The sequence below is a fragment of the Carcharhinus amblyrhynchos genome, chromosome 23 (assembly GCF_965287045.1).
Source record: "Carcharhinus amblyrhynchos chromosome 23, sCarAmb.v2.hapA, whole genome shotgun sequence".
In the NCBI taxonomy this organism is placed as follows: domain Eukaryota; kingdom Metazoa; phylum Chordata; class Chondrichthyes; order Carcharhiniformes; family Carcharhinidae; genus Carcharhinus; species Carcharhinus amblyrhynchos.
This window is the reverse complement of record NC_137346.1, coordinates 670,226-694,971: the sequence shown is the minus strand read 5'-3', so window position 1 is coordinate 694,971 and position 24,746 is coordinate 670,226. Positions and strand designations below refer to the sequence as shown.

At 46.1% G+C, this 24,746-nt stretch overlaps 1 protein-coding gene across 2 annotated transcripts in view; it reads right to left on the bottom strand.

Moving 5' to 3' along the window:
- The window catches only part of LOC145357336 (uncharacterized), a 57,415-nt gene that overhangs the window by 31,782 nt on the left and 887 nt on the right, over positions 1–24,746 (bottom strand). The window contains exons 1-2 of one of the 2 annotated variants that reach the window (XM_080210591.1): positions 14,388–16,126; positions 12,264–12,350 (exon numbers count right to left, since the gene is read on the bottom strand). In XM_080210591.1, coding sequence (XP_080066717.1) covers positions 12,336–12,350; positions 14,388–14,765 — 393 coding nt within the window. In that variant the 5' untranslated portion in view covers positions 14,766–16,126 and the 3' untranslated portion in view covers positions 12,264–12,335. Of the gene's footprint in view, positions 1–12,263; positions 12,351–14,387; positions 16,127–24,746 lie in introns of those variants that run through there. The other variant, XR_013889286.1, reaches the window with a different exon arrangement.

Sequence of the window (24,746 nt, the reverse complement as noted above, 5' to 3'; positions counted from 1 at the left end):
TGTGGCTTATCATAGAACATAGAACATTACAGCGCAGAACAGGCCCTTCGGCCCACGATGTTGCGCCGACCAGTTAAAAAAAACAATGACCCTCTAACCTAAACCAAACCCTTACCATCCATAAACCTATCCACGGATCTCTTAAATGCCCCCAAACTAGGCGCATTTACGACTGCAGCAGGCAGGGCATTCCAATCCCTCACCACCCTCTGGGTAAAGAACCTACCCCTGACATCCGTCCTATAACTACCACCCCTCAATTTAAAGCTATGCCCCCTCGTGCTAGCTTTCTCCATCCGAGGAAAAAGGCTATCACTGTCCACCCTATCTAAACCTCTAATCATCTTATATGTTTCAATAAGGTCCCCTCGTAGCCGCCTTCTTTCTAACGAAAAGAACCTCAAATCCCTCAGTCTCTCCTCATAGGACCTCCCCTCCATACCAGGCAACATCCTGGTAAACCTCCTCTGCACCCTCTCCAATGCCTCCACATCCTTCCTATAATGTGGGGACCAGAACTGCACACAATACTCCAAGTGCGGCCGCACCAGAGTTTTGTACAGTTGCAACATGACGCTGCGGCTCCTAAATTCAATCCCCCTACCAATAAACGCCAAGACACCGTATGCCTTCCTAACAACCCTATCTACTTGATTCCCAACTTTCAGGGATCTATGTACACATACACCTAGATCCCTCCGTTCATCCACACTATTCAGAGTCCTATCAGGTCCTGGATTTCCCAGTTGTTCTCACTGACATTTCTTTGCTACACAGCAAATACAAGGAATAGCACCAGCACTTGCACGTGGCCTTTGATCTCACAAAAGTCTTCAACACTGCCAGGAATGGGGATGATAGACTGTCCTCCCCAGCTGTGGCTGGACTCCCAAAAGTTTGTCACTATCCTCTGCTTCTTTGACAATGACATGCAAGCCATGGTCCTGACCAATGAATCCATCACAGGCCCAATTCATGTTCGGACTGAGGTCTCACAAGGCTGTCATCACACCAACACTCTTGAAATACATTGCAGCAATTATCCATCTCATCCTCAGCAACCTCTTTGATGAAGCGGAGCTAAATTATAGAACAGATGAGAATCTGTTCAAATTCTAACAATCATCTGCAGGCCAGGTCCAAGGTCGCCCATCCTCTGTCAATACAGACAATGCTTGCTTCTGCACACACTCGGAGGCTGAGCAGCAAGCATCAGATCCTCTATAACCTGTTCTCAGCACACGGCACTTCCCACCGGCTATCAAAATCCCTGGCAAAGCTGTGGACGATAGAGACCACTTTCCACATTTTGGGAGCCTGTCAACAAGGGCAGAGACCAAAGACGAGGTTCAACATTACCTTCAGTGTGTCAGCACAGCTTTGAGTCCGGAAAACAGAGGTAGTTTTAAGGAATTTACATTTATATTGGCAAATATTGGAAATAAGGTATAGTTTTAAGTGGGTATAATGCAATGTTTCTGTGTAACATCATAAAATTCCTACAGTGCAGAAGAACATATGATCTCGGAGCAGGAGTTGGCCATCTGGCCCCTCGAGCTTGCCCCACCATTCAATAAGATCATGGCTGATCTGTTCATGGACTCAGCTCCACTCACCCGACCCGTCAAGGGCTTCTCCTGCCACCCCCAGCTCGCCTAAGCCCTTTTTGTTAGCTCATTCCTAGCTACCTTGTAACCCTCAAGTGACCCAACTGAAGCTTGTTTTCTCATCCTTACATACACTTCCTTTTGCCTCTTGACAAGATATTCAACCTCCTTTGTGAACCATGGTTTCCTCACACGGCCATTTCCTCCCTGCCTGACAGGGACATACCTATCAAGGACACGCAGTATTTGTTCCTTGAACAAGCTCCACTTTTCATTGGTGCCTTTCCCTGACAGTTTCTGTTCCCATCTTATGCTCCCTAATTCTTGCCTAATCGCATCAGAATTACCCCTGCCCCAATTATAAACCTTGCCCTGCCGTGTGACCCTATCCCACTCCATTGCAATAATGAAGGACACTGAATTGTGGTCACTATCTCCAAAGTGCTCTCCCACAAACAAATCTAACACTTGGCCCGGTTCATTACCCAGTATCAAGTCCAATGTGGCCCCACTGCTTGTCGGCTTATCCACATTGTGTCAGGAAACCTTCCTGCACACACTGTATAAAAAGTGCCCCATCCGAACTATTCGACCTATAAAGGTTCCAATCAATATTTGGAATGCTAAAGTCGCCCATGATAACTACCCTGTGACCTTCACACCTATCCATAATCTGCTTTGCCATTTCCTCCTCCACATCTCTATTACTATTTGGGGGCCTATAGAAACCTCCTAACAACGTGATCGCTCCTTTCCTATTTCTAACTTCAGCCCATATTACCTCAGTAGGCAGATCACCCTAGAAATGCCTTTCAGCAGCTGTTAAACTATCCTTGATTAACAATGCTGCTATTCCACCTCTTTTACCGCCTTCCCTACTCTTACTGAAACATCTATACCCCGGAACTGCCAACAACCATTCCTGTCCCTGTTCTAAGCATGTCTCCGTAATGGCCACAACATCATAGTCCCAAGTACCAATCCACTCTCCAAGTTCACCTACCTTATTTCAGATGCTCCTTGCATTGAAATAGATACACTTCAACCCACCATCCTGTCTGCCTGTACACTCCTGTGATCTTTGTACCTTCCTCAGTACCTCACTATCCCCGACAGTGGCTTCTGGATTACATCTCATTTTCCCATCCCCCTGACAAATTAGTTTAAACCCCCCTGGTTCAGGTGCAAACCGTCCTGTTTGTACAGGTCCCACCTTCCCCAGAATGTGCTCCAATTATCCATGTAAATGAAACCCTCTCTTCTACACCATCCCTGCAGCCACATGTTAATCTGCACTCTCTCCCTGGTCCTCAACTCACTAGCCTGTGGCACCGGCAACAAACCAGAGATGACAACATGCTTTGTTCTGGCTCTCAGCTTCCATCCTAGCTCCCTAAATTCCTGTTTTAAATCCCCGTCCCTTCTCTTACTATGTCATTGGTACTGATGCGTATCTTGATTTGTGGCTGCTCCCCCTCCCCCTTAAGGATCCTGAAAATACGGTCCAAGACATCACGGACCCTGACACCCGGGAGGCAACATACCATCCGTGAGTCTCTTTCGCTGCCATAGAACCTCCTATCTTTCCCTCTAACTATTGAGTCCCCAATAACTATTGCTCTCCTCTCCCTCCTTCCCTTCTGAGCCACAGGGACGGACTCAGTGCTGGAGATCCGATTACCGTGGCTTACCACTGATAGGTCCTCAACAGTATCCAATGTGGTATGTTTGTTGCTGAGGGGAACGACCACAGGGCATCCCTGCACTGACTGCTTCCTCCCAGCCCCTCTCACCATCACCCATCTATCTTCGTTCTTCCAGATGTGGTCTCACCAGCACCTTATATAGTTGTAACATGACCTCCCTGTTTTTAAACTCCATCCCCCTAGCAATGAAGGACAAAATTCCATTTGCCTTTTAAATTATCAGCTGCACCAGCAGACCAACTTTTTGCGATTCACGCACAAGGACACCCAGGTCCCTCTGGATAGCAGCGTGCTGCAATTTTTACCATTTAAATAATAGTCCATTTTGCTGTTATTCCTACCAAAATGGATAACCTTACATTTGCCAACATTGTACTCCATCTGCCAGACCATTGCCCACTCTCTTGAACTATCTATATCCATTTGAGAGGAAATGCTGGAAAATCTCAGCAGGTCTGGCAGCATCTGTAAGGAGAGCACTTTTCTCTCTTTATAAATGCTGCCAGACCTGCTGAGATTTTTCCAGCATTTTCTCTTTTGGTTTCAGATTCCAACGTCTGCAGTAATTTGCTTTTATCTATATCCCTTTGCAGACTTTCAGTGTCATCTGCACTCTTTGCTCTACCACTCATCTCAGTGTCATCTACGAACTTAGACACGCTACATCTTGTCATAGATGAAACATAAATCATCTATGTAAATTGTAAACAATTGCAGTCCCAACACTGATCCCTGAGGTACACCACTAGTCACTGATCGCCAACCAGAAAAACACCCATTTACCCCCACTCTTTGCTTTCCATCTGTTAACTAATCCTCTAATGCTAATGTGTTACCTGTAACACTTCATCTTATGCAGCAGTCTTTGGTGTGGCACCTTGTCAAAGTCTTCTGAAAATCCAGATACACTACATCCACGGCACTCATAATATCCTCTAAGAATTCCACCAAATTAGTCAAACATGACCTGCCCTTCATGAACCCGTGCAGCGTCTTCCCAATGGGATAATTTATATCCAGATGTCTCGCTATTTCTTCCTTGATGATAGATTCAAGCATTTTCTCCACTACAGAAGTTAAGCTAACTGGCCTATAGTCACCCACCTTTTGGCTACCTCCTTTTTTAAACAAGTGGGGTCATATTTGCTGTTTTCCAACCTGCAGGAACCACCCCAGACTCCAGTGAATTTTGGTAAATTACCAGGAGTGCATTAGCTTACCTAACATTGCTTCTATAGTGATAATGATAGTTTCTAGATCCTCACCTTCCATAGACTTCTTGTCATCAATTTTTGGCATGTTATTTGTGTCTTCCACTGCGAAGACTGACACAAAATACTTGTTGAATCACAGAATCTGCAGTGCAGAAGGAGGCTGTTTGGCCCATCAAACATGTGCCAAAAACAATCCCACCCAGGTCCTATCCTCATAAATTCACATATTGACCCTCCTGATCCCCCCGACACTAAGGGGCAATTCCTATCATGGCCAATTAACCTAACCCACACATCTTTGGACTGTGGGAGGAAATCAGAGCACCCAAAGGAAACTACGCAGACATGGGTAGAATGTGCAAACTCTGCACTGACAATGTCCCAAGCTGGGAATTGAACTTGGGCCTCTGGCACAGTGAGGCAGCAGTGCTAACCACTATGCCTCGGTCATTTCCTCATTTCCTGTTATTAAATCCTCCTCCTCATCCTCTAAAGGACCAATGTTTACTTTAGCCACTCTTTTTCTGTTTACATATTTGTAGAAACTTTTACAATGTTTTTATATTCTGAGCTAATTTACTCTCATAATCCATCTTACTTTTCTTTATAGCTTTTTCTGTGACCTTTACAGATTTCCCAATCCTCTAGTTTCCCACTAATCCTTTCTACTTTGTGTGCATTTTCTTTCAATTTGATACCCTCCTTTATTTCCTTCGATATCCAAGGCTGATTATCTCCTTTTCTACAGTCCTTCCTTATCACTGGTATATACTTTTGCTGAGCACTGTGAAAAATCACTTTGAAAGTCCTCCACCATTCCTCAACTGTCCTACCATAAAGTTTTTGCTCCCAGTCTACCTTGCCAAAGCCTCTCTCATCCCATAGTAATCTCCTTTGTTTAAGCACAAAACACTGGTATTGGATTTTACCTTCTCACGCTCCACCTTTATTTTAAATTCACCATATTTTGATCGCGCCTTCTGGGAGGGCTCCTAAATGTGAGATCATTAATTATTCCTGCCTCATTACACACCAAGAGCAAGCTTAGGCCAAGTCGCCTCACTATAGGAAAGACGTAGAAGCTATTGAAAGGGTACAGAGGAGATTTACAAGGATGTTGCCTGGACTGGGAGGCATGCCTTATGAAGTTAGGTTGAGGGAGCTGGGACTCTTTTCCCTGGAGAGACGAAGGTTGAGAGGCGACCTGATAGAAGTTTATAAAATGTTGAGAGGAATAATGGATTCTCAGAGGCTATTTCCCCGGGTTGAAATGGTCGCTACAAGAGGACACAGATTTAAGGTGCGGGGAGGAAAGTACAGAAGTGATGTTAGGGGTAAGTTTTTCACTTAGAGGGTGGTGAGTGAATGGAATCGGCTGCCGTCAGTGGTGGTGGAGGCGAACTCGCTGGGGTCTTTTAAAAGACTTCTGGATGAGTATATGGGGTTTAATGGGATTGGGGGTTATAGATAGGTCTATAGATTGGTAGGTGTTGATGTGATCGGCGCAACTCGTGGGCCGAAGGGCCTGTTTGTGCTGTAGTGTTCTATGTTCTAAGTGTCGATAAGGATAAGAACTCGTAGCAATCCTGGCACCTCACCTGCTCCTCCAACCACCGTCTACACTACCTGTGACATTGTCTGTAGGTCGTACACTGGACTCCTCAATCATCTGATTTTAACTATATAAACAAGTCATCCTCAACTCTGAAGAAGTATCTAAGGAAGAAGAAAATACAGACATCCAACCAGCAACATAGAAAATTGTCCAGGTATGTCCTTTACAAAGATAGCAGGACAAATCCAACCCAGCCATTTCCACCCTTTTGTCTATTCTCAAAGGGCATCAACAGCACATTTGCTTAGTGATGACTTATTCACAGACATTCAGTTTGGCTTCAGCTAGGGCCACTCAGCCTCTGATCTCATTGCAATCTTAGTTCAAACATGGACATAAGAGACCAACTCAAAAGGCAAAATGAGTTTGTGGACCAGCCTGCTTTAAATCAGCGCCAGGTTTAAAAGGAGGCCTGGTGTAGACAGCGGGCAGCGTCTGAGCGGGCAGCGGAGTGAGGGGGAAGCAGAGTGAGTTAATAGGGCTTAATATCAAAAAGGGCTTGGAGGAAAAAGGCCAGGTGAGTTTGTTTGAAAAAAAAACAAGGAAAAAAAATTTTTTCAAAACTACTACAGCAAGAAACAAGGAAAAAAATTTTTTCCCCATAAAAAATTACAGTGAATAATGGAGGGGCATGTGATGTGTGGTTTCTGTATGATGTGGGAACTGGCGGACCCCAGGGTCCTTCCCAGTGACCATGTCTGCAGTAAGTGCAGGTTGCTGGAGGAGCTCCAGCTCAAGGTGGATGAGCTGGCCTCTGAGCTACAGACACTGAGGCTCATCAGGGGGAGAGAGGGTGCCCCTAGACTGGCTAAATTTAAGGGTCAGGGACAAAAGGGGGCTGCTGGGAGGAGGAGGAAGGGGGGGTGAGGAGCGGAGGCCTCAGCCTCTTAATCTGCATAACAGGTTTGAGGTTCTTGCTTCCAGTCTGGAAGAGGACGAGGCAGGTGAGGTTGGTGAGCAAACTGCACACGGTACAGTGATGCAGCAGGACATAGGCAAAGAGAAGGGGAAAAGGAACGTAGTAGTGATTGGAGATAGTGGGGTGAAGAGTATTGACACTGTCCTTTGTCACAATGACAAAGTGCACAGAAGGGTGTGTTGTCTGCCTGGTGCTTGGGTACAGGATGTCGCAGCTGGGCTGCAGAGGAACCTGGAGTGGGAGGGTGGAACCCGGTCATTGTAGTACATGTGGGTGCCAGCGACGTAGGCAAAGTGCGGACTGAGGATCTGGGGAGGGAGTATGAGAAGCTGGGAATGGAATTAAAAAGTAGAACCGACAAGGTGGTCGTCTCTGGGCTACTGCCTGAACTGAGTGCAGACGGGCGTAGGATTGACAGGATAAAGGAAGTGAATGGGTGGCTCAGGGATTGGTGTGGGAGGAATGGGTTCGAATTTATGGGGCATTGGCACCAGTATTGGGGTAGGTGGGACTTGTTCGGGCGGGATGGGGTTGGTCTGAATCGTGCTGGGACCAGAGTGTTGGCGAATCGAGTAAAGAGGACTGTAGACAGGGCTTTAAACTAATTAGGGGGGGGGAGGGTGCGAGGGTCGGTGACGCTACGAGGTCTAAAGTTAAGGATAGGGTACAGGTAAGGGAAGAGGCCAAGGATGTCCCAATTGGTGGCGTTACGGCAAATAGGGTCCAGGTGAAGGCTGGGATGAAAGCGCTTTATCTGAATGCACGAAGCATTCGGAATAAAGTGTATGAGCTGGTGGCGCAGATCGACACAAATGGATACGATCTGGTGGCCATTACAGAGACGTGGCTGCAGGGTGACAGGGACTGGGAGATGAATGTACAGGGCTATCAAGTGTTTAGGAAGGATAGGCAGGAGGAAAGAGGGGGTGGCGTAGCTCTGCTGATTAAGGATAGTATCAAGGTGGTAGCAAGGGATGATATCGGAGCCAAAGAGCAGAACGTGGAATCGTTGTGGGTGGAGATTAGGAACAGCAAAGGGAGGAAGACGCTGGTGGGTGTCGTCTATAGGCCCCCGAATAATGATCTGGAGGTGGGGCGGGCTGTTAACACGCAAATAAGTGCGGCGTGCAGGAATGGGACGGCAGTAGTTATGGGAGATTTCAATCTGCATATTGATTGGTCGACCCATGTTGGACGAGGTGGGCTCGAGGAGGAGTTCTTGGAATGCTGCCGGGATAATTTCCTTGAACAGTGTGTGTTGGAGCCGACGAGGGAGCGAGCTATCTTGGATCTGGTGCTATGTAATGAGGCGGGTAGAATTAGGGACCTTGCGGTGAAGGATCCTCTTGGAGAGAGTGATCATTGTATGGTGGAGTTTCTGGTGCAGATGGAGGAGGAGAAAGTGGGTTCCCGGACACGCGTCCTTTGTTTGAATAGAGGGGAGTATGGTAGGATGAGAGAAGAATTGGCGAATGTGGACTGGGGGAGTGCGTTGGAAGGTAGGTCTGCTGAGGAGCAGTGGAGGATCTTTAAGGAGATCTTCCTTGGTGCTCAGCAGAAATTTATTCCGATGGTTAAAAAGGACAGTAGGAAGAGAGGTAATAAGCCGTGGATAACGAAGGAGGTGAAGGAAAGTGTTAAATTAAAAGTGGAGGAATTTAGAGTAGCTAAGAGTAGTGGGCGAGAAGAGGATTGGGAAAGGTTTAAATGTCAACAAAGATTGACAAAGAAGTTGATAAAGGAGGGTAGGAGAAGCTATGAGGCTGGGCTAGCACTTAATATAAAAAAGGATAGCAAGAGTTTTTATAAATATATAAAAAGGAAGAGGCTGGCTAGGGTGAACGTTGGTCCTTTAGAGGATGAGAAAGGGGAGCTAGTGGTAGGGGATGGGGATATGGCTAAGGTCTTGAATAACTTTTTTGTTTCTGTCTTCACGGAGGAGGACGTGAATAATTTGCCGGGTGTTAGCGATGGAAAGGTGGTAGGAATGGTGGTTTTAATGACATTACTGTTACTAGAGAGGTGGTGCTCGACAGACTGGAGGGGCTGATTGTGGACAAGTCCCCAGGACCGGATGGAATGCATCCGAGGGTTCTGAAAGAAATGGCGGAGGTGATAGTGGATGCCTTGGTGGTTATTTTCCAGACGTCGCTGGATTCCGGGGAAGTGCCGGAAGATTGGAAAACGGCTAATGTTACGCCGTTGTTTAAGAAGGGTGCCAGGCAAAAGGCGGGGAATTATAGGCCGGTTAGTTTAACGTCTGTGGTAGGTAAAATGTTAGAATCCGTCATTAAGGAGGAAATTGCGAGGCATCTTGAAGGGAATTGCTTGATAGGGCGGACGCAACACGGTTTCATTAAAGGGTAGTCGTGTCTGACAAATTTACTGGAGTTCTATGAGGATGTGTCTAGGGCAGTGGATAGAGGAGAGCCGGTGGATGTGGTCTTTCTGGATTTTCAGAAGGCGTTTGACAAGGTACCTCACAAGAGGTTATTGCAGAAGGTCAGGGGACATGGAGTTGGGGGTAGGGTGTTAGCGTGGATAGAGGATTGGTTGTCAAATAGGAGGCAGAGAGTGGGGGTCAATGGGTGCTATTCGGATTGGCGGTTGGTGACTAGTGGGGTGCCCCAGGGGTCGGTGCTGGGGCCTCAGCTATTTACCATTTATATAGATGATCTGGAGGAGGGAACCGAGTGCAGGGTGTCGAAATTTGCTGATGACACCAAGATTGGGGGAAAGGCAAATTGTGCGGAGGGTGTGGAGAGTCTGCAGAAGGATCTAGATAGGCTGGGCGAATGGGCCAGGAAATGGCAAATGGAATTTAATGTTGGCAAGTGTGAGGTGGTCCACTTTGGTAGGAAGAATGGTAGGAAGGTCTATTACTTACGTGGCGAAAAACTGCAGCAGGCGACGGTGCAGAGGGACCTCGGGGTCCTTGTGCATGAGTCGCAAAAACCCAGCTTGCAGGTGCAGCAGGTGGTCAGGAAGGCGAATGGGATGCTGGCCTTCATAGCGAGGGGGATTGAATATAAAAGTAGGGAGGTCTTGCTGCAGCTGTATAGGGCATTGGTGAGGCCGCAGCTGGAGTACTGTGTGCAGTTTTGGGCGCCGCACCTGCGCAAGGATATTTTGGCCCTGGAGGGAGTGCAGAGGAGGTTTACTAGGCTGATACCGGAGTTGAGGGGATTGAGCTATGAGGAGAGGCTGAATAAACTAGGCTTGTACTCGTTAGAGTTTAGAAGAATGAGGGGAGATCTCATTGAGACGTATAAGATGATGAATGGGATGGATAGGATAGAGGTGGAGAGACTCTTCCCGCTCAAAAAAGACAGTAGGACTAGGGGGCACAGCCTCAAGATAAAGGGGAGGCGGTTTAGAACGGAGTTGAGGAGGAACTTCTTCACTCAAAGGGTGGTGAATCTCTGGAATTCTCTGCCCGTTGAAGTGGTGGAGGCTGCCTCGCTAAATATTTTTAAGAAGTGGGTTGATGGGTTCTTGATAAGAGAGGGGATTAAGGGTTATGGGGAGAGGGCGGGAAAGTGGAACTGAGCCACAACAGATCAGCCATGATCTTATTGAATGGCGGGGCAGGCTCGAAGGGCTAGATGGCCTACTCCTGCTCCTATTTCTTATGTTCTTATGTTCTTATGACTGCCCTTGACATCAAAGCCGCATTTGACTGAATATGGCATCAAGGAGCCCCAGCAAAACTGGATTCAATAAGAATCGGGGAAAACTCTCCTCTGATTGGTCTCATGCCTAGCACAAAGGAAGATGCCTGTGGCTGTTGGAGGTCAATCTTCTCAGTTTCTGAACATCACTGCAGGTGTTCCCCAGGGTAGTGTCATTGGCCCAAGCATCTTCAGCTGCCTCATCAATGATTTTCCTTCCATCATAAGGTCAGAAGTTGGATGTTCATTGTTGACTGCACAATCGTGACTCCTCAGATACTGAAGCAGTCCATGTTCAAATGCAGCAAGACCTGGACAATATCCAGGCTTGGGCTGACAAGTGCAAGTAACATTTGTGCTGCACAAATGCCAGACAATGATCATCTATAACAATTGAGAACCTAACCATTGCCCCACGACATTCAATTGCATTGCCACTGCTGAATCCCTGACTATCAACATCCTGAGGGTTACCATTGACCAGAAACTGAACTGCACTAGCCATATAAATACTGCAGCTACAAGAGTGGATCAAAAAGTTGGAATCCTGTGGCAAGTAACTCACCTCCAGAAAGCCTGTGTTCCATTTACGAGGCACAATTCAGGAGTGTGATGGAATATTCTCCACTTGCCTGGATGACTGCGGCACCAACAACACTCAAGAGAGTTGACACCATCCAGGGCAATACAGCTCCACTTGAATGGCACCTATCCATAAATATTCACTCCTCCACCACCAACACATAGTGTACCATCCACAATAAAGACTGCAGGAACTCCTTAGATAGTACCTTCCAAACCCAAAACTTTTTGCCACTTATAAGGTCAAGGGCAGCAGTGGAAGGAGTCACCACCACCTGGAAGTCACCACCCTGACTTGGAAATATATTGTCATTCCTGGAACTCACCACTAACTGTACTATGGGTGTACCTATACCACATGGACTGCAGGAATTGAAACAGGCAACTCATCACCACCTTCTCAAGGGCAATTAAGTATGGGCAATAAATGCTGATGTGGAGATGCCGGCGTTGGACTGGTGCAAGCACAGTAATAAGTCTCACAGCACCAGGTTAAAGTCCAACAGATTTATTTGGTAGCAAATGCCACTAGCTTTCGGAGCGCTTCTCCTTCGTCACGTGAGTGGGAGTTTCACAAACAGGGTATATAAAGACACAAACTCAATTCACAGAATAATGATTGGAATGTGAGTCTTTTAAAGGTACAGACAATGTGAGTGGAAAGAACGTTAAGCACAGGTTAACGCGATGTGTATTGTCTCCAGACAGGACAAGTAGTGAGATTTTGCAAGTCCAGGCAAGTCATAGGGGTTACAGATAGTGTGATATGAACCCAAGATCCTGGTTGAGGCTGTCCTCATGTGTGCGGAACTTGGCTATCAGTCTCTGCTCAGCGACTCTGCGCTGTTGTGTGACATGAAGGCCACCTTGGAGAACGCTTACCCAAAGATAAGAGGCCAAATGCCCATGACTGCTGAAGTGTTCACCGACAGGTAGAGAACAGTCTTACCTGGTGATTATCGAGCCATGTTCATTCATCCGTTATCGTAGCATCTGCATGGTCTCCCCAATGTACCGTGCTTCAGGACATCCTTTTCTGCAGGGTATCAGGTAGACAACATTGGTCGAGTTATAAGAGTATATGAACATAGAACATAGAACACTACAGCACAAACAGGCCCTTCGGCCCACGAGTTGCGCCGATCACATCAACACCTACCAATCTATAGACCTATCTATAACCCCCAATCCCATTAAACCCCATATACTCATCCAGAAGTCTTTTAAAAGACCCCAGCGAGTTCGCCTCCACCACCGACGGCAGCCGATTCCATTCACTCACCACCCTCTAAGTGAAAAACTTACCCCTAACATCACTTCTGTACTTTCCTCCCCGCACCTTAAATCTGTGTCCTCTCGTAGCGACCATTTCAACCCGGGGAAATAGCCTCTGAGAATCCACCCTATCTATCCCTCTCAACATTTTATAAACTTCTATCAGGTCGCCTCTCAACCTTCGTCTCTCCAGGGAAAAGAGACCCAGCTCCCTCAGCCTAACTTCATAAGGCATGTCTCCCAGTCCAGGCAACATCCTTGTAAATCTCCTCTGTACCCTTTCAATAGCTTCTACGTCTTTCCTATAGTGAGGCGACCAGAGCGGCGCACAGTACTCCAAATGAGGCCTGACAAGGGTCTTATAAAGTTGCAGCATTACCTCCCGACTCCTAAACTCAATCCCTCGATTAATGAAGGCCAGTACCCCATACGCCTTCTTGACCACCTCTTCCACCTGCGAGGCCGATTTAAGAGTCCTGTGGACCCGGACCCCAAGATCCTTCTGCTCTTCAACACTAGTAAGACTCCTGCCCTTGATAGTGTACTCATTCATCCCGTTGGTTCTGCCAAAATGGACGACTACACATTTATCCGCATTGAAGTCCATCTGCCACTTCTCCGCCCAGTCCTGCATCCTATTTATGTCCTGCTGCAACTTTTGACATCCTTCCAGACCATCCACAACACCACCGACCTTCGTGTCATCAGTGAACTTACTTACCCATCCCTCCACTTCCTCATCCAGGTCATTTATGAAAATGACAAACAGCAAGGGTCCTAGAACAGATCCCTGGGGCACTCCACTGGTGACTGACCTCCATTCAGAAAAAGCCCCATCCACAACCACTCTCTGCCTTCTGCAGGCAAGCCAGTTCTGGATCCACAAGGCCAAAGGCCCTTGGATCCCATGCCCTCTCACCTTCTCAAGAAGTCTTGCATGGGGGACCTTATCAAACGCCTTGCTGAAGTCCATGTACACCACATCCACGGCACTTCCTTCGTCAATGTGTTCAGTCACATTATCGAAGAACTCAACCAGGCTCGTAAGGCACGACCTGCCCTTGACAAATCCATGCTGACTATTCCTGATCATGTCAAACCTCTCCAAATGCTCGTAAATCTTGTCCCTCAGAAGCCTCTCCATCAGCTTACCAACCACTGAGGTCAGACTCACCGGTCGGTAATTTCCCGGGCTATCTCTGTTCCCTTTCTTGAAAATAGGGACTACATCCGCAATCCTCCAATCTTCCGGAACCTCTCCCGTCTCCATTGACGACGCAAAGATCATCGCCAGGGGCTCTGCAATCACTTCCCTCGCCTCCCACAGTATCCTGGGGTACATCCCATCTGGTCCCGGCGACTTATCTATCTTGATAGAATTCAAAAGTTCTAACACATCCTCCACCTTAATATCCACAAACTCAATCTTTTCCATCTGCTGCAAATCCGTAGCAAAATCTCCCAGATCAGCTTCCACCGTGAATACTGAGGCAAAGTACTCATTAAGCACCTCTGCCATTTCTTCTGGTTCCACACAGACCTTTCCCCCTTCACCTTTTATAGGTCCTATCCCTTCTCTTCTCATCCTTTTACCTTTCACATATTTATAGAAGGCCTTGGGATTCTCCTTAATCTTACCCGCCAAGGTCTTCTCATGACCCCTTCTGGCTCTCCTAATTTCCCTTTTAAGCTCCTTTCTACAGTCCTTATACTCCTCAAGATCCTTAACCTCTCCTAGTTCCCTGAACCTTTTGTACACCTTCCCTTTCCTCCTGACTAGGTTCAACATGCTGTGTACCTGGTGGATAGCGTTCTCATGTAAGATGATGGCATCCGTGTCGATGATCCAGCACGTCTTGCAGAGGTTGCTGTGGCAGGGTTGTGTGGTGTTGTGGTCACTGTTCCCCTGGAGGCTGGGTAGTTTGCTGCAGACAATAGTCTGTTTGAGGTTGTGCGGTTGTTTGAAGGCAAGAAGTGGGGGTGTGGAGATGGCCTTGCCGAGATGTTCATCTTCATCAACGACATGTTGAAGGCACTGGGAAGATGTCATAGCTTCCTCGCTCCGTGGAAGTACTGGACAGCGAAGGGTCCTTTGTCCATCATATTTGTCTTCTGAGGTCGGTGCAATTTTTCGCTGTGGTGCGTTGGAATTGTCGACCGATGAGTCGAGCGCCATATCCTATTCTTATGAGGGCATCTTTTGGAGTCTGTGGGTGTCTGTTGTGATCCTCCTCATCTGAGCAGATCCTGTGTATACGGAGGGCTTGGAGGGGATGTCTTTCTTAATATGTTTAGGGTGAAAGCTGGAGAAATGGAGCTTGTGGTTATCTGTGAGGCTATCCATGAGCTTGTAGTAAGGTGAAGTTCTGAGGCGACCTTGATGGAGATGGGTGTGTCCAAGAATGCAACTGGTTCTGGAGAATAGTCCATGGTGAGTCTGATGGTGGGATGGAACTTGTTGATGTCATCATATAGTTGTTTCAGTGATTGTTCCCCATGAGTCCAAAGGAGAAAATGTTATCAATGTATCTAGTGTGTAGCATTGGTTGAAGGTCCTGTGTGGTAAAGAGATCTTGTTCGAACCTGTGCATGAAGATGTTGGCATATTGAGGTGCGAATCTGGTCCCCATGGCTGTTCCGTGTGTCTGGATGAAGAACTGGTTGTTGAAGGTGAAGACATTGTGGTCCAGGATGAAGCGGATGAATTGTAAAATTGCATCTGGAAACTGGCAGTTGTCAGCGTTGAGTACTGAGGCAGTTGCAGTAATGCCATCGTCGTGGGGGATGTTGGTGTAGAGCGCCGAGACATCCATTGTGACAAGGGGTGTCCCTGGTTCAACTGCTCCATGTGTGCTGAGTTTCTGTAGGAAGTCCGTAGTGTCGCAACAAAAGCTGGGTGTTCTTTGTACAATGGGTTTCAGAATGTCTTTGACGTAGCCGGAGAGGTTCTTGCACAGGGTCCCATTGCCCGACACGACGGGATGACCAAGTGTGTTGGCTTTGTGTATCTTCGGCAGGCAGTAGAAATCTCCAACACAGGGTGTACGCGGGATGAAGGTCCGGATCAAAGGTCTTGATCAGTCTGTTGAGTTGATGGGTGCGTTCTTTGGTCAGATCTGCGGGTAACTGTCTGTAGTGTTCCTCGTTGTTCAGTTGTCGATACACTTCCTTGCAGTAATCCATTCTGTTCAATGTGACGATGACCCTTCTTTTGTCTGCTGATTTGATGACAATGTTGCAGTTGGTCTTGAGAGTGCAGGTAGTGTTGTGTTGTGCTTGAGTGACATTCAAGGTTGTCTTGTGAGTGCAGCTGATGTAACTGGCATTGACGCACCTCCTGATGACTTGGGCATACATGTTGAGTCGAGGGCAGCGGACTTGCGGAGGAGTCCAATTCGACACTTTCCTTTTTGGTTGCTGCAGCTGTCAGCTGTTTCAGTTCATTGGCTGTCTCATTGTTGGTCTCTTAGGGTTTGTGGAAGAACTCCCGCAGCCTCATTCGCCTGATGAACCTGTGGTCAACCCTCTCTCCACTCAAATTATCTGTATCTTTAAGACTTGATTATTTGTAAATTGAATTTGTGTCTTTATATGCCCTGTTTGTGAACACAACTCCCACTCACCTGATGAAGGGGCAGTGCTCTGAAAGCTTGTGCTACCAAATAAACCTGCTGGACTTTAACCTGGTGTTGTGAGACTTCTTACAGTCAAAAGGTTGTCAGATTACGTTCAACCTGCAAGTTGTGAATCAATTTCAATAAATTTAGATCACTTGCATCAGAAGAGAAATTGACCCAAAAGTAACCCACTGAGAATTTATCACAACTAAATGTCTTTCCAACACTGTCCTGTCCTACACTATGTGCCCGCTAGCTAAAACAAACACTGATCCAGAAGCAGCTCGTCGCCTCACTATTCAAGGTAGCTGACGATTGGCAACAAAAATACAGCCTTGTCAGCATCACCAACATCCCAAGAACAATTTATTTTAAGTTACAGTCTGGAATGCATAAGGAAAATTTTTGGATACATTCTGGTATGACTGTTTGATAGTTTAGTCAGTTACATACAAGTTGGAAGATATCTGTAAATAGCAGATACAGTTGTGGGCCAACTGTCCAGTGTAACTAACAACCTGTGAATGTCTATTGCAAGTCATTCTGTGGCAGCCCACCATCAGATAAGCAGCAAGAGTGTGTGCCTCAGGAACCAATTTTATGTTAAGAGCAAAGAGAGAAAGGCATTTTCACGGTTTTGACATTGAAAACATTAAGGCAATTACTGTAAATGCTACTTTCACTGAGTAGTGTTCACCTTCTCTTATTGCTTTATAATCTTTCAGATGGTGGGAGAGTCAATATTCTGCTGTGGAATTCAGGCATTGGGTAGAATTCAAATAGTGTAATTGGAAAACAGCAGCAGCAAACTTCTGTTTGTTCAGAGTCTTGTTACACTTTGTCTGACCCCCGAAAAATTACTGTTATATTGAGCACATAAAAGCAAATTCTGACAAAGAAAACAAAAGGTTTTTTAAGAAGCTGGCACTGACATTGATCCCAGAGACAATATTAAGAACAAATTTCACAAAGCTATCTATCAGTGCAATCTGAAAACAGCTGCTTATTCATGATGACAAGGCAGTCACAGCACTGCACGAGGTGCTGTTCTTCCTGTTGATTCATCGCTGCCTTAAACTTTAACCTACAAAATCAGTTGGAAGATTCCTGAGTTCCTAACTTATTCTTATGTTTAATGTATGGATTTCTTGTTTATAGAAATAAAGTCAGAATATAAAAGCCAGCAAGTTACACCAACATTTTACAATATCACTGGTTAAGCCTCAGCCGTAGTATTGTTTATAAGTTTAAGTTTTATTTATTAGTGTCACAAGTATGCTTACATTAACATTGCAATGAAGTTATTGTGAAAATCCACTAATCGCCACGCTCCAGTGCCTGTTCGGGTACACGGAGGGAGAATTTAGCATGGCCAATGCACCTAAATAGCACGTCTTTCAGACTGTGGGGGAAACCGGAGCACCGTGAGGAAACCCACGCAGACACAGGGAGAATGTGCAGACTCCGCACAGACAATGACCCAAGGCCAGAACTGAATCCAGGTCCCTGAAGCTGTGAGGTAGTAGTGCTAACCACTGTGCAACTGTGCCTCCCTGACTTTTGTGTTCAGTTCTGGGCACTACATTTTAGGAAGGATGTGGAGGCTTTGGAGAGGGTGCAGGAGTTTCCTGGATCTATTTCTGGAGAAGGTGGGAACTGTACAAGTCAGACAGTTTGCATCTGAACCGGAATGGAACCAACAGACCAACATCCTTGTGGTGAGGTTTGTTGGTGCCGTTGAGGGGGCGGGGGGGTTTGGTTTGGGATGGGATATGGAGTGGAAGTCCAGTAAATTGTGATACACAGCTAAATATAGAAGAAAACCCAAGTCAGTCTGGAAGGCAGAGTTAAGATGAACCTATATGAACCTGGATGGACCTGTATCTGGGATCACCACTGCAGATGTCAGAGCAGCTTTCTTGAAGGTCAATTCACAGAAAGCGACTGGCCCAGATGGAATACCCAGACATGCACTCAGATCCTGTGCTGATCAGCGGATGGAGGTATTCACAGACATCTTCAACCTCTCTCTACAACAATCTGAGGTCCCTATCTGCTTCAAAAAGACCATCATCCCGGTACCAATGAAAAGCCAAGCAGCGTATCTTAATAACTATCATCCGGTGGCTCTGACATCCATCATTATAAAGTGCTTTGAGAGACTAGTTATATCTCAAATCAATTCCGGCAAACCGGATTACTTGGATCCACTTCAGTTTGCTACTGCTGCAACAGGTTCACAGCGGACACCATCTCCCTGACCCTGCACTCAACCCTGGAACACCAAGATAACAAAGACACCCATGTCAAGCTTCTATTTATTGACTACAGCTCAGCCTTCAACACCATTACTCCTACGAAACTCACCTCCAAACTCCATGGCCTGGGCTTCAGCACCTCCCTCTGCGACTGGACCCTAACTCACAGACCACCATCAGTAAGAATAAAGAACAAAGAAAGTTACAGTACAGGAACAGGCCCTTTGGCCCTCCAAGCCTGCACCGACCAAGCTACCCGACTTAAAAGAGGGATGTGATCTGCGCAACTTATGAGACGAAGGGCCTGTTTGTGCTGTCATTTTTCTATGTTCTATGTTAACTAAAACCCCCTATGCTTCCGGGGACCATATCCCTCCATTCCCATCTCATTCATGTACTTGTCAAGACGCCCCTTAAAAGTCACTACGTATCGACTTCCACTACCTCCCCCGGCAATGAGTTCCCGGCACCCACCGCTCTCTGTGTAAAAAAAAATCTGCCTAATATATCTCCTTTAAACCTTGCCCCTTGCACCTTAAACCTGTGCCCTCTAGTAATTGACTCTTCCACCCTGAGAAAAAGCTTCTGACTATCCACTCTGTCCGTGCCTTTCATAATCTTGTAGACTTCTATCAGGTCTCCCCTCAGCCTCCATCGTTCCAGTGAGAACAAACCAAGTTTCTCCAACCTCTCCTCATAACTAATGCCCTCCTTACCAGGCAACATCCTGGTAAATCTTTTCTTACCCTCTCCACAGCTTCCACATCCTTCTGGTAGTGTGGCGACCAGAACTGAACACTATATTCCAAGTGCAGCCTCAGTAAAGTTCTTTAAAGCGTCAACATGACTTGCCAATTTTTAAACTCAATATCCCAGCTGATGAAGGCAAGCATGCCGTACGTCTTCTTGACTACCTTCTCTGCCTGCATTGCCACTTCCAGTGAGAGTGTACCTGTACACCCAGAACCCTTTGCCTATCAATCCTCTTAAGGATTCTGCCATTTACTGTATATTTCCCATCTGTATTAGATCTTTCAAAATGCATTACCTCACATTAAACTCCAGATTAAACTCTGTCTGCCATCTTTTCGCTCAAGTCTCCAACTGATCTTTATCCTGCTGTATTCTCTGATGGTCCTCATCACTATGCGCAAATCCACCAACCTTTGTGTCGTCCGCAAACTTAACTCATCAATCCAGTTACATTTTCCTCCAAATCATTTATATATATTACAAACGGCAAAGGTCCCATCCCTGAGGAACACCACTTGTCACAGCCCTCCATTCAGAAACGAACCCTTCCACTGCTACCCCGTCTTCTTTGACCAAGCAGTTTTGTATCCACCTTGCCAGCTCACCTCTGATCCCATGCCACTTCACCTTCTGCACCAGTCTGCCATGAAGGACCTTGTCAGATGCCTTACTGAAGTCCATGTAGACAACATCCGCTGCACTACCCTCATCAATCATCTTCGTCACTTCCTCGAAAAACTCAATCAAGTTCGTGAGACATGATATCCCCTTCACAAAACCATGTTTTGCTAAGGATAGGTAACAACACCTCCTCCACGATCATCCTCAACACCAGAGCCCCATAAGGCTGTGGTCTCAGCCCCCTACCATACTCCTTATAAATCTACGACTGTGTGGCCAAACTCCCCTCCAATTCAATATTCAAGTTAGCGAACGACACCACCATAGTGGATTGGATCTCAAACAATGAGAGCTTAAAAAGGAAATTTTAAAAAAAAGGAAATTTAAAAAAAAAGGAAATTAGGAGAGCCAGAAGGGGACATGAGAAGGCCTTGGCGGGTAAGATTAAGGAGAATCCCAAGACGTTCTACAAATATGTGAAGAGTAAAAGGATGAGAAAAGAAGGGATAGGACCTATAAAAGATGAAGGGGGAAAGGTCTGTGTGGAACTGGAAGAAATGGCAGAAGTGCTTAATGAGTACTTTGCCTCGGTACTCACGGTGAAAAGTGATCTGGGAGGTTGTACTACAGGTTTGCGGCAGACTGAAAAGATTGAGTATGTGGATATTAAGAAAGAGGATGTGTTGGAACTTTTAAATTCTATCAAGGTAGATAAGTCGCCGGGACCGGATGGGGTGTACCCCAGGTTACTGTGGGAGGTGAGGGAAGTGATTGCAGAGCCCCTGGCGATGATCTTTGCATCGTCGATGGAGACGGGAGAGGTTCCGGAGGATTGGAGGATTGCGGATGTGGTTCCTATTTTCAAGAAAGGGAACAGGGATAGCCCGGGAAATTACCGACCGGTGAGTCTGACCTCAGTGGTTGGTAAGTTGATGGATTTATGAGCATTTAGAGAAGTTTAGAATGATCAGGAATAGTCAGCACGGCTTTGTCAAGGGCAGGTCATGCCTTACGAGCGTAGTTGACTTCTTTGAAAATGTGACTGAACACACTGACAAAGGAAGAGCGGTGGACGTGGTTTACATGGACTTCAGCAAGGCGTTTGATAAGGTCCCCCATGCAAGACTTCTTGAGAAGGTGAGAGGGCATGGCATCCAAGGGGCTTTGGCCTTGTGGATCCAGAATTGGCTTGCCTGCAGAAGGCAGAGAGTGGTTGTGGATGGGTTTTTTTCTGCATGGAGGTCGGTCACCAGTGGAGTGCCCCAGGGATCTGTTCTAGGACCCTTACTGTTTGTCATTTTCATAAATGACCTGGATGAGGAAGTGGAGGGATGGATTAGTAAGTTCGCCGACGATACGAAGGTTGATGGTGTTGTGGATAGTCTGGAGGGGTGTCAGAAGTTGCAGCGTGACATAGATAGGATGCAAGACTGGGCGGAGAAGCGGCAGATGGACTTCAACGCGGATAAATGTGTAGTGGTCCATTTTGGCAGGACCAATGGGAAGAAGGAATACAATATCAAGGGTAGGAGTCTTAGCTGGGTTGAAGAGCAGAAGGATCTTGGGGTCCAGGTCCATAGGACTCTTAAATCGGCCTCGCAGGTGGAGGATGTGGTCAAGAAGGCGTATGGTGTACTGGCCTTCATTAATCAAGGGATTGAGTTTAGGAGTCGGGAGGTAATGCTGCAACTTTATAAGACCCTTGTCAGACCCCACTTGGAGTACTGTGCACAGTTCTGGTCACCTCACTACAGGAAGGATGTGGAAGTTATTGAAAGGGTGCAGAGGAGATTTACAAGGATGTTGCCTGTATTGGGAGGCATGCCTTATGAAGACAGGTTGAGGGAGCTAGGTCTCTTCTCCCTGGAGAGACAAAGGTTGAGAGGCGACCTGATAGAGGTTTATAAAATGTTGAGAGGAATAGATAGGGTGGATTCTCGGAGGCTATTTCCCCGGGCTGAAATGGTCGCTACGAGAGGACACAGGTTTAAGGTGCTGGGAAGCAAGCACAGGGGAGATGTTAGGGGAAAGTTTTTTACTCAGAGGATGGTGAGTGAGTGGAATCGGCTGCTGTCGATGGTGGTAGAGGCGAACCCACTGGGGTCTTTTAAAAGACTTCTGCATGAGTATATGGGATCTAACGGCATTGGAAGTTACAGATATTCTATGGCTTGGTAGGTATAGATGTGATCGGTGCAACTTGTGGGCCGAAGGGCCTGTTTGTGCTGTAGTGTTCTATGTTCTATGTAATGATGAGACAGAGCACAGGAACAAGAGAGGATCTGGTGAACTGGTGCGACAACAATAATCCCTCCCTCAATGTCAACAAAATGAAGAGATTGTTATTGACTTCAGGAAGCATAAAGAAGAAAATGCCCCTGTCTACCTCAATGGGATGAAGTAGAAAGGGTCGAGAACTTCAAGTTTTTAGGTGTCCAGATCACCAACAACCTGTCCTGGTCCCCTCATGCTGACTCTATAGTTAAAAAAGCCCACCAACGCCTCTACTTTCTCAGAAGACTAAGGAAATTTGGCATGTCAGCTATGACTTTCACCAATTTTTACAGATGCACCATAGAAAGCATTCTTTCTGGTTATATCACAGCTTGGTATGGCTCCTGCTCTGCACAAGGCTGCAATGAACTACAAAAGATTGTGAATGTAGTCCAATCTATCACACAAACCAGCCTTCCATCCATTGACTCTGTCTACACCTCCTGCTCCCTTGGCAAAGCAGCCAGGATAATTAAGGAGCCTATGCAGCCCGAACATTCTCTCTTCAACCTTCTTCCTTCGGGAAAAAGATACAAAACTCTGAGGTCTCATACCAACCAACTCAAGAACAGCTTGTCCCTTCGTGTCAGGGGATTAGCAGGGTAAATAAATGGGCTTAGGGGAATAGGGCCTGGGTGCAGACTTGATGATGATGATTGATGAAGCCTCTTCCCTGCTGCTGTCAGATTTTTGAATGGACTTACCTTGCATTAAGTTGATCTTTCTCTACACCCCAGCTATGATTGTAACACTGCATTTATCACTCTCTCATTCGCTTCTCTATGAACAGTACGTTTTGTTTGTATAATGTGCAAGAAACAATACTTTTCACTGTATATTAATACATGTGACAAAAATCAAATCGAGTCAAAAGATGGACATGTTAAGGCACAAAAGAATATAGCATAGTCAGATAGCATTTATCTTAATGCAAGGCATCTTATGAGTAAGGTAGATGAATTAAGGGCACTGATTAACAGCTGGGAGTATGATATTATTGCTATCACAGAGACATGATTGAGAGGGGATTGGCAGCTCAATATTCCAGGGTATAGATTCTTCAGGCTAGATGATAGGTAGAGATTGCAAAGGAGGCGATGGTATGAAATATTAATCAAGGAGTCAATTACTGCAATGAGATCATAGAATTCCCACAGTATTCCCACAATGAGCTTAAAAAAGGGCTTAGGAGAGCTAGGAGGAGGCATGAGAAGCCCTTGGAGCATCGGATAAAGGAAAACCCCAAGGCTTTTTACTCTTATGTGAGAAATAAAAGAATGACCAGGGTGAGGTTAGGCCCGGTCAAAGATAGTAGTGGGAACTTGTGCATGGAGTCAGAAGAGATAGGACAGGCGATGAATGAATACTTTTCTTCAGTGTTTACCAAAGAGAGGGGCCATGTTTTTGAGGGTGAGAGTGTGATACAGGCTGATAGGATGGAGGAGGTAGATGTTCTGAGGGAAGCTGTATTAGCAATTTTGAAAAACCTGAGAGTGGATAAGTCCCCCTGGGCCAGATGGGATATATCCGAGGATTCTTTGCAAGGCAAGGGATGAGATTGCAGAGCCTTTGACTTTGATCTTTGGGTCCTCACTGTCCACGGGGTTAGTGCCAGAGAACTTGAGAGTGGCAAATATTGTACCTCTGTTCAAGAAAAGAAATAGGAATGATCCTGGTAATTATAGGCTGGTTAGTCTTATTTCAGTGGTCAGTAAGTTAATGGAAAAGGTCCAGAGGGACAGGATTTATGACTATTTGGAAAGATGCAGTTTAATATGGGATAGTCAGCACGGTTTCGTGAGCGGTAAGTCCTGCCTCACAAACTTGACTGAATTCTTTGAGGAAGTAACTAAGTGTGTAGATGAAGTAGAGCACTTGATGTCATACACATGGATTTTAGTAAGGCGTTTGATAAGGTTCCCCATGGTCGGCTCATGAAGAAAGTAAGGAGATGTGGGATAGAGGAAAATTTGGCCAATTGGATAAATAACTGGCTGTATCATAGAACACAGTGACTCACCTGATGAATGGGAAAATCCTGAAAGTTAATGGCACTTGCTACCAAATAAACATGTTGGACTTTAACCTGTTGTCGAGAGAGTTGTTATTGTGTTTACCCCAGTCCAACGCTAGCATCTCCACATCATGTAGCTCATAGAAGACAGAGGGTGATGGTGGATGGAAAATTTTCAGACTGAACACAGCTACCAGCGGTGTACCACAGGGATCAGTGCTATGGCAGGCTGAATGGCCTCCTCATGTTAGAATCATTCTGTGATTTTCTGAAAGTTTAATTTTTGAAAAAAAAACAATGTGCATAAAAGAAAGATTTCTATATGGCAGCTCCTTTTGGACTTAGTTTCATCTGAGAACAAAACATTTCACAAATATACAAAGCTTTATTAAAGAGTAGGGTGGTGTCACCATACATTCCAGAATGGAGACAAGTTTCAATTCCGGATTTCCTGGTTTCTGCCTGAATCAGCATGACAGGTAAAAACTTAGAAAGTGCTAGAAGCATACAGCATTTTCTGTGATAACTTCAGCATATTTTTGCCTTTGTGAGAAGTGACTGTGTTGTGCTTTACATAGAAACACCTCATTGCATTGAAATCACCATGGATAATCATCCAT